This window comes from Vanellus vanellus (assembly GCF_965231255.1).
Source record: "Vanellus vanellus genome assembly, chromosome: 17".
NCBI lineage: Eukaryota > Metazoa > Chordata > Aves > Charadriiformes > Charadriidae > Vanellus > Vanellus vanellus.
The window spans coordinates 4,358,613-4,373,190 of NC_138922.1; the positions used below are offsets into that span (position 1 = coordinate 4,358,613).

The following is a 14,578-nucleotide window of genomic DNA, read 5'->3' on the forward strand; positions in this document are numbered from 1 at the left end:
TACTTCAGCAGCGGGAAAAGAGGAGGGCATAAGGAAGTCCCATTTTAGCATAATGCAGAGTTTGTTTTTTTGTTATTTCATCCTCTAAAATGTATAAATAAAGAGTCTGCCAAGAAAAGCACGCAGGATATGAGATCTATCAGAACTTCATGGGTGAAAGGAATGGAGTAGTGTATCATTTGTAACTTAAAAACTGATCTCAGAGAATTTATTTTTCTTTTAAAAAAATAAAATCAAAGAACTACACCACCATATACTTTACAGAATATATAATTTGTTTAAATGATTACACAAGTTTGAAAAAAGTTAATTCTACTTTCTTGCTCTGCACACTACACCCAATATTATTCCTGCTCGTCTCCTATACGATCCTATGACCAATAAAGACCAACAACAGAACTCCCCTCCTACAAACCCTTCTTCATCCAAGTTATTCTTTTACACTCTCTACTTCCAATAAAATCTCCCCACCCCAGATCACCTTCCCCACCAAATACATAAAGATTACAATAAGAAGAGAAATTAAGTGTTTGTTCTGTATCTCTATACCTTCTCAATGGGTACAAAGTTTACACTTACCTTGGATCAAGAACAGCACATCTCAAAATGCAAACTTATGCAAAACAGACAATCGTGAAGCAAATGAAATTCTATAACCATTACCATCTACAGGTTTCAAGGAACACCCTATTTTAAAACAAGAGTGGTCCTTTCTTGCCTGTCAACAATTGCCTTCTGCAGTTAAACAAGAGCCTACTAGAAGCTGTTGAAAAGTTTGGCAGCAACAGTGAGGCCACACAACAGTATCACACAAAATTGCTTTCTCCAGAAAAATACACTCTTCCATCTTGGTGTAGTTCTTGAAAATCCCATTTTGAGGAGCAGCAGTGGTACTCAGATGTAGTACTAACACTGAGCTTACCCATAAGTATCAGCAACAACAGTTCATTCTCCCCCTCTCTGTTTTAAGGTGGGCATTTAATCATTTTATTTGAACTTCCAATTTCTGGATCTATTGAGACTTAAAATTTAATCCTACTTCAATAACTAGCCAGCTTTCAAGTTCACATAAAAGAGCCACTTAAATAAAATCACCTCATCTGAAAATATGCCAGAAGAGCTAATTGTTCATACAGCACTGAAGTTATCCATGGTGAGCCCAACAGAAACAAAATATTACCAGATGAGGTAAGGGAGGTGAGGGAGAAAAAGACAAGACCTGTACCATGCAGAAAAAAAGAAGAGGCAATAGTTGAGGTCGTACGTGCCGCAAAGCTGTTGCAATTTTTAAGTACAATAATCCTGGTAACTGCTGAATCTGCCAGTAAGAGTTCTATATACCTAAATTTGAAATTACCAAGGCTATTACGTAAAAGTTATATGGTAAAGTATCAAAAAACGTGCTATTCATCCTCAAGCCTGCTAACCCAACTCTATACCAGCAAAAAATAAATGCCTTGAGATTTTTAAAAAATAATGAGGAAGAACATTTGGACATTCAGACAAAACCAATTTTGCCAAGTCCATAACATAAGATGTCTCATCCACACTGAGAACTCCAAGGCTTTTTATTAGAGAAAAATTTAAATGACCATTTTACACTGTCTGTGGGCCGTACAATTTTTTCCATGCAGAATTAAACAATGAAAACATATATATTGCAAGACAAAAAGTTTCAAAAGGTAAACTGAATTCAGGATTTTATTATAACAAATTGTTATGGCAAAGAACAAGAATTTCTTTCACTCACTGGAGAGAGCACCACAGCAGGGACTTAGGAAGTTATATGTCTGTTATTGGCCCTGATACAGACAAGATGTAAGGCTTTGGTCAGAACATTAGTTTCCTTAAAGTATATATAGCACTACCTATTGGCAAAGAAATAATTTATAGTCAAGTATTACTATTTGAAGAAGGGAAAATGTACTTAGGCTACAAGGCAAACTGCTGGTTTGAAGATACAATCATTGACTAGAAAAGCAAGTTATACCTTATTTTAGAAAATTTAATTGGTCACACTGAAATGTTTTCCTTTATAAGATATGAAATTATTCAAATTTCTTTTGTTGGTATTTTTAATACTAATTTCACAATAAGCATTACTAAAGTGAAAGATAAGTAAATAAGCCAGAACACTGGTAAACGTAAGCAAGACTACTTTAAACATTTAACACAATACTTGTAAATTCACTTCCTAATCCAGTTTCACCATATTTTTTGTACTAACGCTTGCTTATGATACCCAAAAGCTAGCAGACGATACAATGCAAGCTCCTCCTCACTGCTTTTAAACAAATTTAATGGCAAAACTATTAAATGCTTCCATAAAACAATTTTTCCCTGCACACATATGATGGAATTTACCTAGGTACTTTGCATCAGTAAAGTCGGAATTATCACGCAAAAGCCTACACAGTATCAGTAAAATGCTAAAGAACTCTGATATCAAACAGGATGCATAGAACTTAGAAAATGACTAGTACTACCTGTAAGCTTAATTTTGGATAAGCGTGCCAAAATTCCTGGCAAATCATCCAGCCGTAGCTTCATTTCTTTCCATTGTCTGTCTTCTTTGGCTTCTGGTCTTACTGGTGTGACCGAGCCTTCCATTTCTGCAGCTGACTTCATTTCTCTCAACTCATTTCTGCTTGATGTCTCAGACAAAGGTTGATGAACAGGTGAAACTGGTCTAATCTTGTGTATAACCTTTTTTTCTTGATCCAATTGCTGAAGCTCACGAAAAGGAGACGCAACTGAATCTGACTTAGGTTTGGCTCGTTGGCTGAGGTCTTTGTTGTATTGCGTTACATACTAAATAGAATGAAAAATGTTAAGATGAATAGTTAGGAAGATATTTTTGCCATTTCAAGTTATTTACATCATTTATATTATTCTTATTGTTAGAATAACTACTTATGATGACATGACTGAGCTAAACTGAATTTCAAACACTTATTTCACATGCAAAAAGGTTTCTGAAGTTGGACAAGAAATTACAAAGGTAGCTTTTCATTTCACAACTGCACCAATAATGTTTACTTAAGCTTGAGAAATTGCTTCTGCATAAAACTGTTTCCTGCCTTGTAGATTCAACAGCAAAACTACCAGATAATATTACTTGATTTACAGCTGATCAATTCACCTTTAAACAAAGAGGAACAGGTGTGCCCATAACAATTCCAGTCTCCAAATATAAGCACTAAACTTTTTGTATCTTTAAGGTACCAAAAAAAAAACCCAGAAAAATGCCAAAAAATACAATCTACCTCCTACGACATAAAATCATCTCTCACATTAGGCTGCTACTACTTATCCCAAACTTTACGCTAATTTACTAGACAACAATTTTCAACAGGAGTTCATATATACTGAAAGGAAAGTTAGGAGACAGTTGTCTCCTCTCTTTTATAACTCTTACAGGAAAAAAAAAACAGAATAAGAAAAGAGTATTTAGCTCTCCTATCTTCCTGTTTTCTTTCTAAAATATTCTATATATTTCAAACACAAAAGACAGGCATAAAAAGACTGAGCTTTCAACTAATCATGGTTTAAAGTACACATTAATAATTACAATGAGGAAAAGGGATATGAAACTCTGAATGAGTGACATGCATACAGATCAAATCAATAGCAAGAAAAAAGAATTTGGGAAGTGCTGGTTATCCCCAGAAGCGTGGAAGAGACCCTCATCTCTTGCTTCATACAGGACTGAACCTCAAAAAATACCAACAGATGTACGCGCTTCTTGCGGTCAAAACAGTCATTAGCTGTAAGACTCAGTCTTATCCATATTTCGTGGACATAGCTCCAAAGTACAACAAACAGGACAACTCAGGGAAGCACAAAATACATCTTTTACTATCATCCTTTTACATGTTATACAACCGTTCAAAGAAGATACAATTTCAAGGGTTTGAACGATAATTACAGCTTTTTTAATACCTAAAAATAACAGCATACTATAGAATGTAACCCATTAAGTTAACGACCTCAGGAGTCTTGATTCAAATTAACTAATTAACTCTTTGGTCAGAACACACTACCTCCACAAGTGAATTCTATCTATCATTTATATGAATGCTAGCCAAGATTTCATTTGCTTATTGGCATTTTAACAAATAATAATTTTGAAAATAATTTTATTCCATGTTTCTCAACATGAGAAGAGCACTCTATTTCAAAGGCACAGAAAGCTCCCGATCAGACAGGGGACACACCACAGCCACACGGTCCTTGCCACAGCGGGTCTTCTCCAACCTAAAATGTTTTAGATCCCAAGTGTTTAACTTTAATGCAATGCAGAAAAGGAGATGCTTGGAATTATCTGAGATTGGTAAATATGAAAAAATACTATTTTTACCAACTGATCTCCATTTTGACTCATCACACGGGACAAAATGAACTAAAGAATGAGAAACATGGGATAAATACACTCCCTGACTTACCATTCGTTTGAGAAAGTTAAAGTACTGAAATGTAATCAATCTGCCATTGGCTACGCGGCACAGATGCACAAACTGGCATGGTACCTGCCGCATTCCAGTGTTCTTCAGATGCCAGACAAATAATCCTATTTAAAGAAAAAAAATAGAACATCAGATTCCAGTTCCCTCTCTGCTTTCTCTAGAGAGTTTGCTTCTAACTCAGGCTCCAATGCTTATTGCCAGCTGTGCCACCAGACAACCCCCAAACGGGAACCAGGGCTGCTGGGGTGGGGAGACACATGGTTGCAGGCGCCAGGTTGTCCTGGTTTGAGGTAAAACAGAACCGATTTTGTTCAGTAACTTCGCTTCTTAGCTGGGCCTCTTCTAACAACTGTCTCTTTGTAGAGGGGTAGAGGGGAGCATCTGTCGGTCCCGTCTGGGGTCCCTCGGGTCCCCAGTGGTGGATTTGGCCTAAACCACGACACAGGTCAAAGAACTGAAAGCGTGGGCTTGCTCTGATGGTTTGGGGGTGGTTCTTCCAGATCTCCCAGCTCCCTAGAGATGCATTTTTAGTTTCTTCTTCCATGAGTATTTCTACAGGCCATAAATAAAATTATCTTGGCAAAATGGCACAAGCGGCACTGAAAGCAAGCAGCCGATGTAGGGCAGCACCAAAGTCAAGGTAGCCGATGTAGGGCAAGCACCCTGCCCCGGCCCTGCCCGCCCCACCGGTCGCCCCGCACAGCACAGCACAGCATCAGGCGCGACCCTCCTCCGCCCCCAGACCCCGCCAGGGCCTCGCTACCCCGCGGGCGACGGTACCTGCCAGCGCCCGGGGCGGGCTGCAGCGGCGGGCAGCGCTCATGACCGCAGCGCTGCTCCCGCCGCCCTCTCCGCTCACCGCCTGGGCGCCGCCATCTTGCCCGGCATGACCTCTAAACGCCTTCCGGGTCAGCACTTCCGGTGGCGGGGCAGGGTCGTGGGTCGCTGGGCGAGGCGGGAGCCGCCGGGCCGGGACTGGTTCCGCCGGGAGGGGAGGCCAGGCCAGGCCGGGCCCGTACCCCCGGGAAGGGAGGCCGGGCCCGGGCTGTCCCCACAGGCCGCAGCCCGGGGAGATCGGGCCCCGTCAGGCTGCGGAGAGGCGCCATTGGCCGCGCCGTTCCTGGGCGGCGCACCGCGGCCGGGGCCGAGCCCGAGCCCGCCGCCTCCTGCTCCCGTGGGGGGAGAAGCGCTTCACGGGCCCGAGCGGCTGGATTGAGCATGAGGAGGCGATGCGGGGGGGTAGATGCGGTCCTGCGGAGCAAGTGCCGCGGCAGCTTCCCACCGAGTGTCACCTGTACAGCGCGGAATAACCCCCGAGGGGGAGAACTGCTCGGTGGATGTCAGGTTTTGGGGTATAATAACAGATTAAGGCATTCAGGCAGGAGTTGGGGCCGGACTGGAGGCTCCAGACACCTTTCCCGTGAAGAAGCGAGCCAGAAACCTGCCAGGGGCCTCCATCCTCCCAGCCCCTTGTGCCTGGCACTGGTTGCAGTGCCCTGACCCGCGACCCCGGGCGCGTTTTCAGTTGACAGCTGCAGACTTGACCGTTGTCGGTGACAGAGAGCAAGAGAGTGCCGTGGAGTTCACGGGGACATGGCACAATACTTGTAAAACAGCCGTGAGAGGTGTAATAAAACATAAATGCATTCTTGAGGACAAGGAGTCTCCTTCCCCAAAGCACCTGAGCTTTAAAGAGCCAAAGGCTTGGTAAAAAAAAAAAAAAAAAAAAAAAAAACAAACAAACTGAAATCAAATCTGTATTTAGTTCCTAAAGTAATTTTGGAAAATGAAAGTGATTTCTGTACCCCCTGGGTGAAGTAGGAGGGCAGAGGAAGAGCTGACCCAGCTCGCATCCTCCCCTCATACAAGTTCTGGGGGTGGCTGAGCCTTTGCTAAGCTGCCTCAACTTGCTAACCTGAAGGGGAAAAAATATTTATTTTGCTGGTTTAAGTGTTTGAACTCACCCTATTACAGGGTCTGATCGGTTGAAAGCGGGCGCGCGGCATGGAGGAAGGGGCCTTGAGCGGAGTCTGAATAAAAAGGGAAGGGAATGGTTAGGACTGCTCGAGCTGTAAAGTGTAATTGCACCCCCAGGCACCTTTAAAATGTTTTCTCTTAAGAGTTTAAGTTCAGGAGATGTAGGCTATAAGTCACTTAAATGCTTTTGAAAATCATTCTCAATATTTTAACATGGAAATCTTCCTCAGAACCATCTTCCTCCCAGGCTTTCATTTCTTTATAGTGCTTAAATTCATGCAAAAGTCATCTTAAATCATTATTAGGAAGATAAAACGAAAACACTCACTCTAATTCACCACGAATATCCTACTTTGAAGCATTTATTTCCACTCTCTTTCTATTTGGGGAGCTGGGGAGAAATTAGGACTTCACATTTCTTACAATTAATATCCCGTTTTACTCCAAGTTCTCATCACTCAGCATATATCACTTTGCAGTTCCAGTTTGCATTTCTAGTTTTTGTAACTTCCACAGATTTGGCCTCAATTTAAATTTACACCTGCAAAAATAAACTAAACATTAGGTAGCAAACACGCACAATAGTTACCCAGAGGGCTGGATTGTTGGTTGGGTTTAGGGCAGTTTGGGGCAGAGAGGAAGAGGTTGAGGGAGCCGAGTGTTCTGTGTCGGGGCTGAGATTTAAGATTTAATGATTTTCATTGCCTTCCACTTGGGCATTAAATTGCACCCCTGGAGAGAGGGGGTAAAACACTACATTTCTAATTAAGGAAAATGTTATCCACAGGCATCAAGACAGAGCAATACCTCCTTGTCAAACCGTAATGGTGATTTAGGGCACACAGAATGTCACGTGCCTGTTTGGGTTTGACTACTAAAGCTATTCCTAGAGAGACAAAAAATCCCCAATCTTAGGATTTTTAGTGGACACAAGTATCCAAATGTCAGGGTTGTATTTCAGCCCGAAATGGCTCCGCACGCTTTAGATCTCGTTACCAACGGTTTGGGGCTGCAAAGCGCTGATTCTGCAGAAGCTGGCTCCAAGGAACACTGAAGGCTCCAGAAAGCACCTGGACAAAGGGATTACAGAAACGGGGCTACAGCCCTCCCAGGGGGCTCTTGGCACCGTTCCCGCTCCGCTCCCACAGCCTGCTTCGTCAAAGCTGGGTCCCAAAGTCACAGCACCACGTGGAGGGTTGCAGAGAAGACTCATCTCCTGTCGCAGGACTCCAAGGTCAAGCACTGTTGTGGGGCAGAGTGATTCCCGAAGCATCTCTTAACTTCGTTGCTAATTGCTGATGGGCAATTGCTCAGTATCTATTGTGACTTCCCCGAAGTTATGAAGTAAACACTGCACCTACAGGTGCGCTTTCAGGGTGATGCAAGGGGCATTTAACCACGCGACTCCCATTAATGTTAATTATAGAGCGCGTATTAACAGCATTATACGATCCTTTTTCCTATTAGCACCGTCATAAATCTGATTGGTGGGGCTTAATTAGATCTCAGTGGTAGAATGCAATAGGTTGATACACGAAAGGGCAAATTCGTGGAGACAGCAAACTATTATTATACTTTAATCTCAAAATCTCTCCTTCTCTTACTCAGAACACCAACAAGGCTTCTTGTAAGATTGATTTGTTGTCAGAAAATGATTTAAAGACCGACTGTAAAAATATTATATTTTCCTTGCTTCAGAGAATGTGGCATTGATGTTAGAGTTCCACAGAGACTTGATGTACTTTCAGATAGGGAACTCTAAAATCCAAGTGCAAAATAAATAAGATGGCATCCTGCTGTTATTGTGGTAACCTTTACAGATCATTTCGGAACGGTGACTGTTGGGTAGTTTAGTAATGCACCATGGGGGAAGCTAGAGCTTAGTGCAATTCTACCCCGGTCAGCCGAGGCTCAACTGTATTTGCTTTTTGGGGGCCCAGTTATAGCGTGTAACAGAAGAAACGGTGTCCAAAGTGAAGGGCATTAGGACATATCAGAAACACAGAAATAATAGATAAGAAGCACTAAGTCTTAAAGGCCGAGCCAGAGTATAGTGATAGAAAGTTGATTGACTGCTTCACGCATCTAGACTGAGCAGAAGATATCGGGGCACCACCCGTTACATCCCTGCTGAGACCTCCTTGAGTGAGGCCTTGTCCCAGCTTCAGTGGTTGAGAAACTCCGGGTGACCCTGATGACCCGTTAAGTAGTTCCTTGAGTCACTTGTAATGACGTGGGTTTGGGGGTTTCTGTGATTTTCCACAAATCAGCATTTGTGATGCGCAAGCTTCATATCAACGCAAGACTGAAGCATAGATATATTTTGGTCTTAAGAAACCCCACAACCAGAAGCAAAATGTGCTGGTACCAACTGAGAACCTGAAACGTGCCAATTCCATGCTATTAAAGACTTGCCCTCAGCAAATAACTCAAAGTGGAAAGTAACAGGTAAACAAACCCCACATAGAAAACCCCAAACCCTTCCATCATCCCGATTCCAGCGTTTCGGAGTAGTTAAAGCTTCCAAGAAAAAGTGAAATAGTAGTCCTGGTAGCTCGGGGCTCAGTAGCCTTTCTGAAATAGCGTGCCAGACTTGTTTCTTTCCCAAAGTAGAGTTCCAATACACCATAGGAAATCAACAGAAGCTAGAAACTGCTGCCTCCTCCCAGCTGTCAAAGGTGGCCTCGTGCTGACCCTGTGGTATGCCATTTTTTGGTAAGCCCCGTGTTGCTTGCTCACCAGCTGCAATGGACGACGAGCTGCAATAGCTTACTTTGAGTAAAAAACTTCCTTAGGTAGAGCTTTGCTGAGGGTCTGGTGTAAATTCAGCTGCGATCGGGTTTGGGAGTTGACGTCAAATCTGGTGCAAACATTTGGGTGCTGGGATGTAAACAGCACGATGACTTGGGGATGGACCCTACCAAAGGCAGCAGGAGGGAAATCGCCCCTAATAAACTCCAAGACCTGCCTTAAGGCAGCAGCGACCAGCCACACAGATCCACGAAGGAGCTGCGTAACCCACTGCAAATCCCCCATCGCATCGGCCGTCCTTTTTTAACTCACCCCGCCATGGCTGTCTCCAACAAGCAGTGATACCTCTTATCCCTTAATGTTCTCAGCCAGAGTCAACAATAGCCATTTCCAGCAGCCCTTTGCCCTGAAAACAACATTCTGAAGAAAAGGACCTGTGTCCTGTGCTCTTTCAGCTGAGAATTGCTGCCTGAATATCTCCAGACACCACCCCCCCCCCCTTTTTTTTTTTTTTCTTTTTTTCATACCTCCTTTCAGAGGTCTTTCTTTTCCTGGAAAATCTATGTGAAATTCCCAAGCCGCCTAGGACTCACAAGATCTAATAAAAATAAGATTTATTAAGAGCAGAGGGAGGAAATCAGATTAAAACTGAAGAAACAGCTTGCATAACTGATCTCCTCTACTCAGCAACTGCTCAGGAAGTGCTCGGTACACAGGCATTAACTGTTTTGTGGCAGTGCTTTGCAGCCCGACAGCCCGACACGGCAGGCAGCACCCCCAGAGTGTGTCTTCTCCGCAGATATGGCCATTAGTTGCACAAAGCCCACCAGTGCTCACCCTCACAGCTTCTCAGCGCCAGATGCAAAGCCGTGTTTTGCTAACCCGCCATTAGCTCCTTTTGCCGGGGAGGGACAGACACCCCCTCCTCCCCCCGGGCAGCGCAGAGGGACCCCAGGCAATGCTTTGCCCAGAGGAGCTCAAGGCACCAAGGTTCTCCAAGCCCCACAGCCCAGTGTCCCCCACCACAGCCAGTATCTCCCTGCGTCTGCCCACCACCAGCTCTTGGCACGTGCACGCTGAGACCCTCAGGATGGCTCTTTCTGCCTCTCCTCCCTCTGTCCCACCGCTCTTTTCCGCTCCCCCCAAGGCCGTGATTTGCCCATCCCTACCAGCCCCCCACCCTGCCCACCTCCCTGCTTCGCTTGGGTTCAAACCCCACCCCGCAGCACCCACGTTGGCAGGGCTCCCGACTCGTTCCTCTCCCTCGGCGGCACTTTCGCCCAGGTAGGCAGCGCTCAGCCCCAGCAGCACTCGCGTTGAGAGACGTGACAGGCAAGGCAGCACCCATCTGCTCAGTCCCCGTCTCCCAGCCCTCTGCGGGGGCTGACTGCGTGTGATGAAGCCCCCCCCGCGCCAAGCTCCGGGAAACAGCTTCAGCTTCCTCCTCATTTCAAACGATGCCCAAACAGTCCTAATTCAGTCGCTGTGGGCTCCAGCTCCTGGAAGCGATTCTCACCCTTTACCGTCCTCATTTGCCTCTGTTCCTTGAATGTAGATTTGGGACTGAGTAGCTCCACCAGCCCCCATTAACCTTCACCCACGATCTCCCTGCTTATCCCCTGCTGAGTCCGAGCACAGCACCGCTCTTTCGTTTCTGCTTCCACTGATGTAGCTTCTCCACTTCACTTATGGTTTCTTCCATAGATGACCTCTCACAAATCTTTATAGCTTCTTCTGGGCATTTTTCCCACTCTTTCTCCAAAATTAAATGAAGAGGGAGCAAATGGGTTTTGTCCCCTGTCTCTCAGTGCAGGTCCTATTCCCTACTGCTTCTTGGACGCAGTTTTTCTCCTTGTTTGTTGCCACCCCAGCCAGGCGTGCAGGGATGTTGTGGGCTTGGAGGGTCAGGAATGGAGATGGCCACCACAAGCAGGGCACGGTTTTGATTAATGAGCCACCACATGACAGTGGCTGTGAACCCTGTCCCTAGACCCACTGGAGCCTGCTCCTCCTCCTTACGTAGCGGTGGAAGACCATGGCTGTCCTAAGGCACCTTTGGCAGCGCTCTAAGCCTTCCCACCAGTGTAGGTCCTGCAGGCACCTCGACTGCCCCAAGCCAGGGAAGGACAATTTGCACTGTCTGAATTACTGCCCAACCCAGCGCGTGAGAAAGCAGCACAACCATGCCCAGGTATTTACAAATTACGCTTTACAATTATATGTCATTTGCAGATTCCAGACTTTCAGATAATTCAGCTGAACTTCAGAGAACCGGTTGTATTTCTGCCCGTGTCTACGCTTTATCTCGAAACAGAAGCCCCGAACCACCTCTTACTGAAATCAGTCAATAGATGCTTTCATTGGCTTAAATGGGAGTTGAATCAGATCCACTGCTAACGCTCACACATCCCTAATTAACAGTCCGCTGCATCCTTGAGGGGAGGGGAGATAGCTCCTCAACCCTCTCAGTGAAAACTGTGACCGAAGCCCCACCGGCAGCCTTGTGCTTGCTCACACTTGGGTTTGTGCAAGACGTGTCCTCTCCCGTGGCAGCCGTAGCTCCAGTGCCTGTAACATCAGCACAGCTTGCTCAGCGCCTCCCGTTAGTTGTCTCACAGCCTTAACAGCTTTCCGGCAAATTTCCCATTCCGTGTTACTTCCTCCCGCCCTGTGCTATTTCAAGCCTTTATGTAAGAAGCATCGCAAGCCCCTTAACATTAGGGTGTTTGGGCAGTTGTTCCGCAGCAAAATTTCTTGGACTCAGCAAAAAAAAAAACGCCTTCTGCTGTCAGAGCAGCACCAAACACGTAAGTGCAAATGACTGGCTTGCAAGGGTAACAACGCTCCCGAGCTTTGCAATTATGCACAGTGATAATTGATCTAGGGATTTCATAAATTATCCTTTTTATAGCTCTGAGCAGTTCTGAGAACACCCAAAGTCAGATTAGGGAGAGCCTTAATGCCCACTTTCCGTGCTGAAAGGACATTATTTTATTTTGTGACCTGGAGGGTGTTGGAGCAGCCTTCCTCTTACAGAAAGCCTGGCTGCATGATGGCTGCTCTGCCTGACTGGCAGGATTTCTAGCTGCTCCTCTGCCCGCCTCATCCTCACCTCAAAAAAGCTTGAGTGCACTGACAGCAGAGCTTGGTATGAATAATCACGGAATCATAGAATGGTTTAGGTTGGAAAGATCATCCAGTCCCACCCCCTGCCCTGGGCAGGGACACCTCCCCCCAGCCCAGGTTGCTCCAAGCCCCGTCCAACCCGGCCTTGAACACCTCCAGGGATGGGGCAGCCACAGCTTCTCGGGGCAACCTGGGCCGGGGGCGCACCACCCTCACAGCCAAGAATTTCTTCCTGATATCTAATCTAAATCTCCCCTCTTCTAGTTTAAAGCCATTCCCCCTCATCCTATCACTCCATGCCCTCGTAAAAAGTCCCTCCCCAGCTCTCCTGGAGCCCCTTTAGGGACTGGAAGGGGCTCTAAGGTCTCCCCGGAGCCTTCTCTTCTCCAGGCTGAACAACCCCAACTCTTTCAGCCTCTCCTCATAGGAGAGGTGCTCCAGAGCCCTCTGATTATCTTTGTGGCCTCCTCTAGAATCACTCCACCAGGTCCATAAATAATGTAGCCCTTGGCAACTTCTCAACAGCATGAGACTGAACGGTTCACGGAAGGAGACGATGGTGGCACTGGTGAGACAGGGCGTGCTGCGGGCAAGGGTTGGTCGGGCATTATCCCCACCACTTCGCCCATGCCCTTACTGCCTTCACCTGCGGTATGTGGCAGGTGGCCAAGCTAGTCCTCCCACCTGGGGCTGCCATCTTCTCACATCACACCACTTCAGCAAAATTTGGTCTTGTTATTGGATTTATCCCTAAGGAAAACCTGTAGCGCTGCAAGAAGTGGTCCCGGTGACTCAGACGCTGGCACTTCTTCTGAGTCAGTGCTGAGCCCGTGCCCAAGCACGGCACAGGGGCACAGCGTGGTGGAAGGCTTTGCCTTTCAGGTGTGGAACACAATTGAGGTCGTAACCACTCATCATCTCATTCCCCTTATGCCTTCCTGTCCTCACTGGATAGTTGCTGCCCGGTTGAGCTCCAGATCCCCGGGGAGGAGCACTTCATCGCGATAACATCCTCACACCTACCACACTGGTGAGCACTGCCCTCCCTGGCTGGGAGGTGGGAGGGCTGTCTGGTTTCCCTCCTTCTCCTGGGTGCTAAGCTAGACGAGTCCCTCGTGGGAGAAGAGTGAGAAACTCCAGTGTTCCTCCTCACTGCGAAGGGAGGAATGTTTTATACTTTGCTAATTTGTGCCTGAGGAAAAAAAAGTCATGTAAGAGAAACACACCAGAGTTGGCAACAGGAGGGGCAGGAGAGACCCCTCAACCTCTTAGCAGTAATCTACGTCCTTCGGCAGCGTCTTGCAGCCTGGGATGCTGGATGGCCAAAATAAATGAAGGCTTTGCTCATGTTTCCAGTCGATCTTAATGTCACAAAATACACCCAAGACACAGCAAGTCTCTTTTTTAGAGAAGTACCATGTGTGTCCTGTTGACTGCAAACTCCACAAGCTGTTTGGCATCTGCAGGCTGCAGATCCAAGGCTCTAAGCAAGCTGATACCAGGAGAAGGCTGTCATGGTCAGGACAATTTGTCTGCCTGCAGGTTGTTCCCACCAGGTCCTCAGGAAGGGAAGAGCCCGTGGTCGGGATGACGCATGGGGGAAGGCTGCAGGGGTGCAGGTTGAGCAGTCCAGCTCCAGGAAGGAGAGCGATGCTGGACACCTTCACCATTGGCTTTGAGCCTCCCTGGAAGAACGTCTCATGGAGACGTTGGCAGACTGGACAGAAACCCCTCAACAGGGGAGGGGGCTTATGGCATTCAAAGGCTGACTGTTTGGGTTCCTGGCTGCTGTGGTGGGTCCTCGTCCCTCCAAAATGGGTGTTGCTGTGTTACTGATTTCAACTGGAGCAATGTTTAGCCCACGGTGTACATCATCCTGAAAGACACACCAGGTCCAGAGCAACCTCCTCAACTTAAAAGAAACAAAGCAGACTGAAGATGTCTTAATTATAGAAAAGTCAAATACACATTCTCCTTATTTATGGATGTTTAGGGCAGTCAGAATTACTACAAATCATGCAGCCAAGCAGTCAGTTTTGGAAGCTCTCACATCCCAGACCAACTAACCATGTCCGTATTAGCCTCAGCAGTTGACAACCATAGCAAAGAACTTGCAGGAAGGATAACATTTATGAACATATCAAAATGATTCATAATGGGCTATTAAAAATAGCAAGAGATGAAAGAGGCAGCCTACAGATAAGCCATTTTGAGATCCTCAGTAATTCAGAACACTGTTTTTAAAAGTCAAGTTTTAG

General features: G+C 46.1%; 1 protein-coding gene across 1 annotated transcript in view; it reads right to left on the reverse strand.

The window, feature by feature from the left end:
* COX10 (cytochrome c oxidase assembly factor heme A:farnesyltransferase COX10) overlaps positions 1-5,344 on the reverse strand; it is a 113,696-nt gene extending 108,352 nt beyond the window's left edge. Inside the window, 3 exon segments of the mRNA XM_082491989.1 lie at positions 2,487-2,811; positions 4,446-4,570; positions 5,247-5,344. Of these exon segments, the coding sequence (XP_082348115.1) occupies positions 2,487-2,811; positions 4,446-4,570; positions 5,247-5,289 (493 nt within the window). The 5' untranslated portion in view covers positions 5,290-5,344.
* Positions 5,345-14,578: the final 9,234 nt, after the last annotated feature.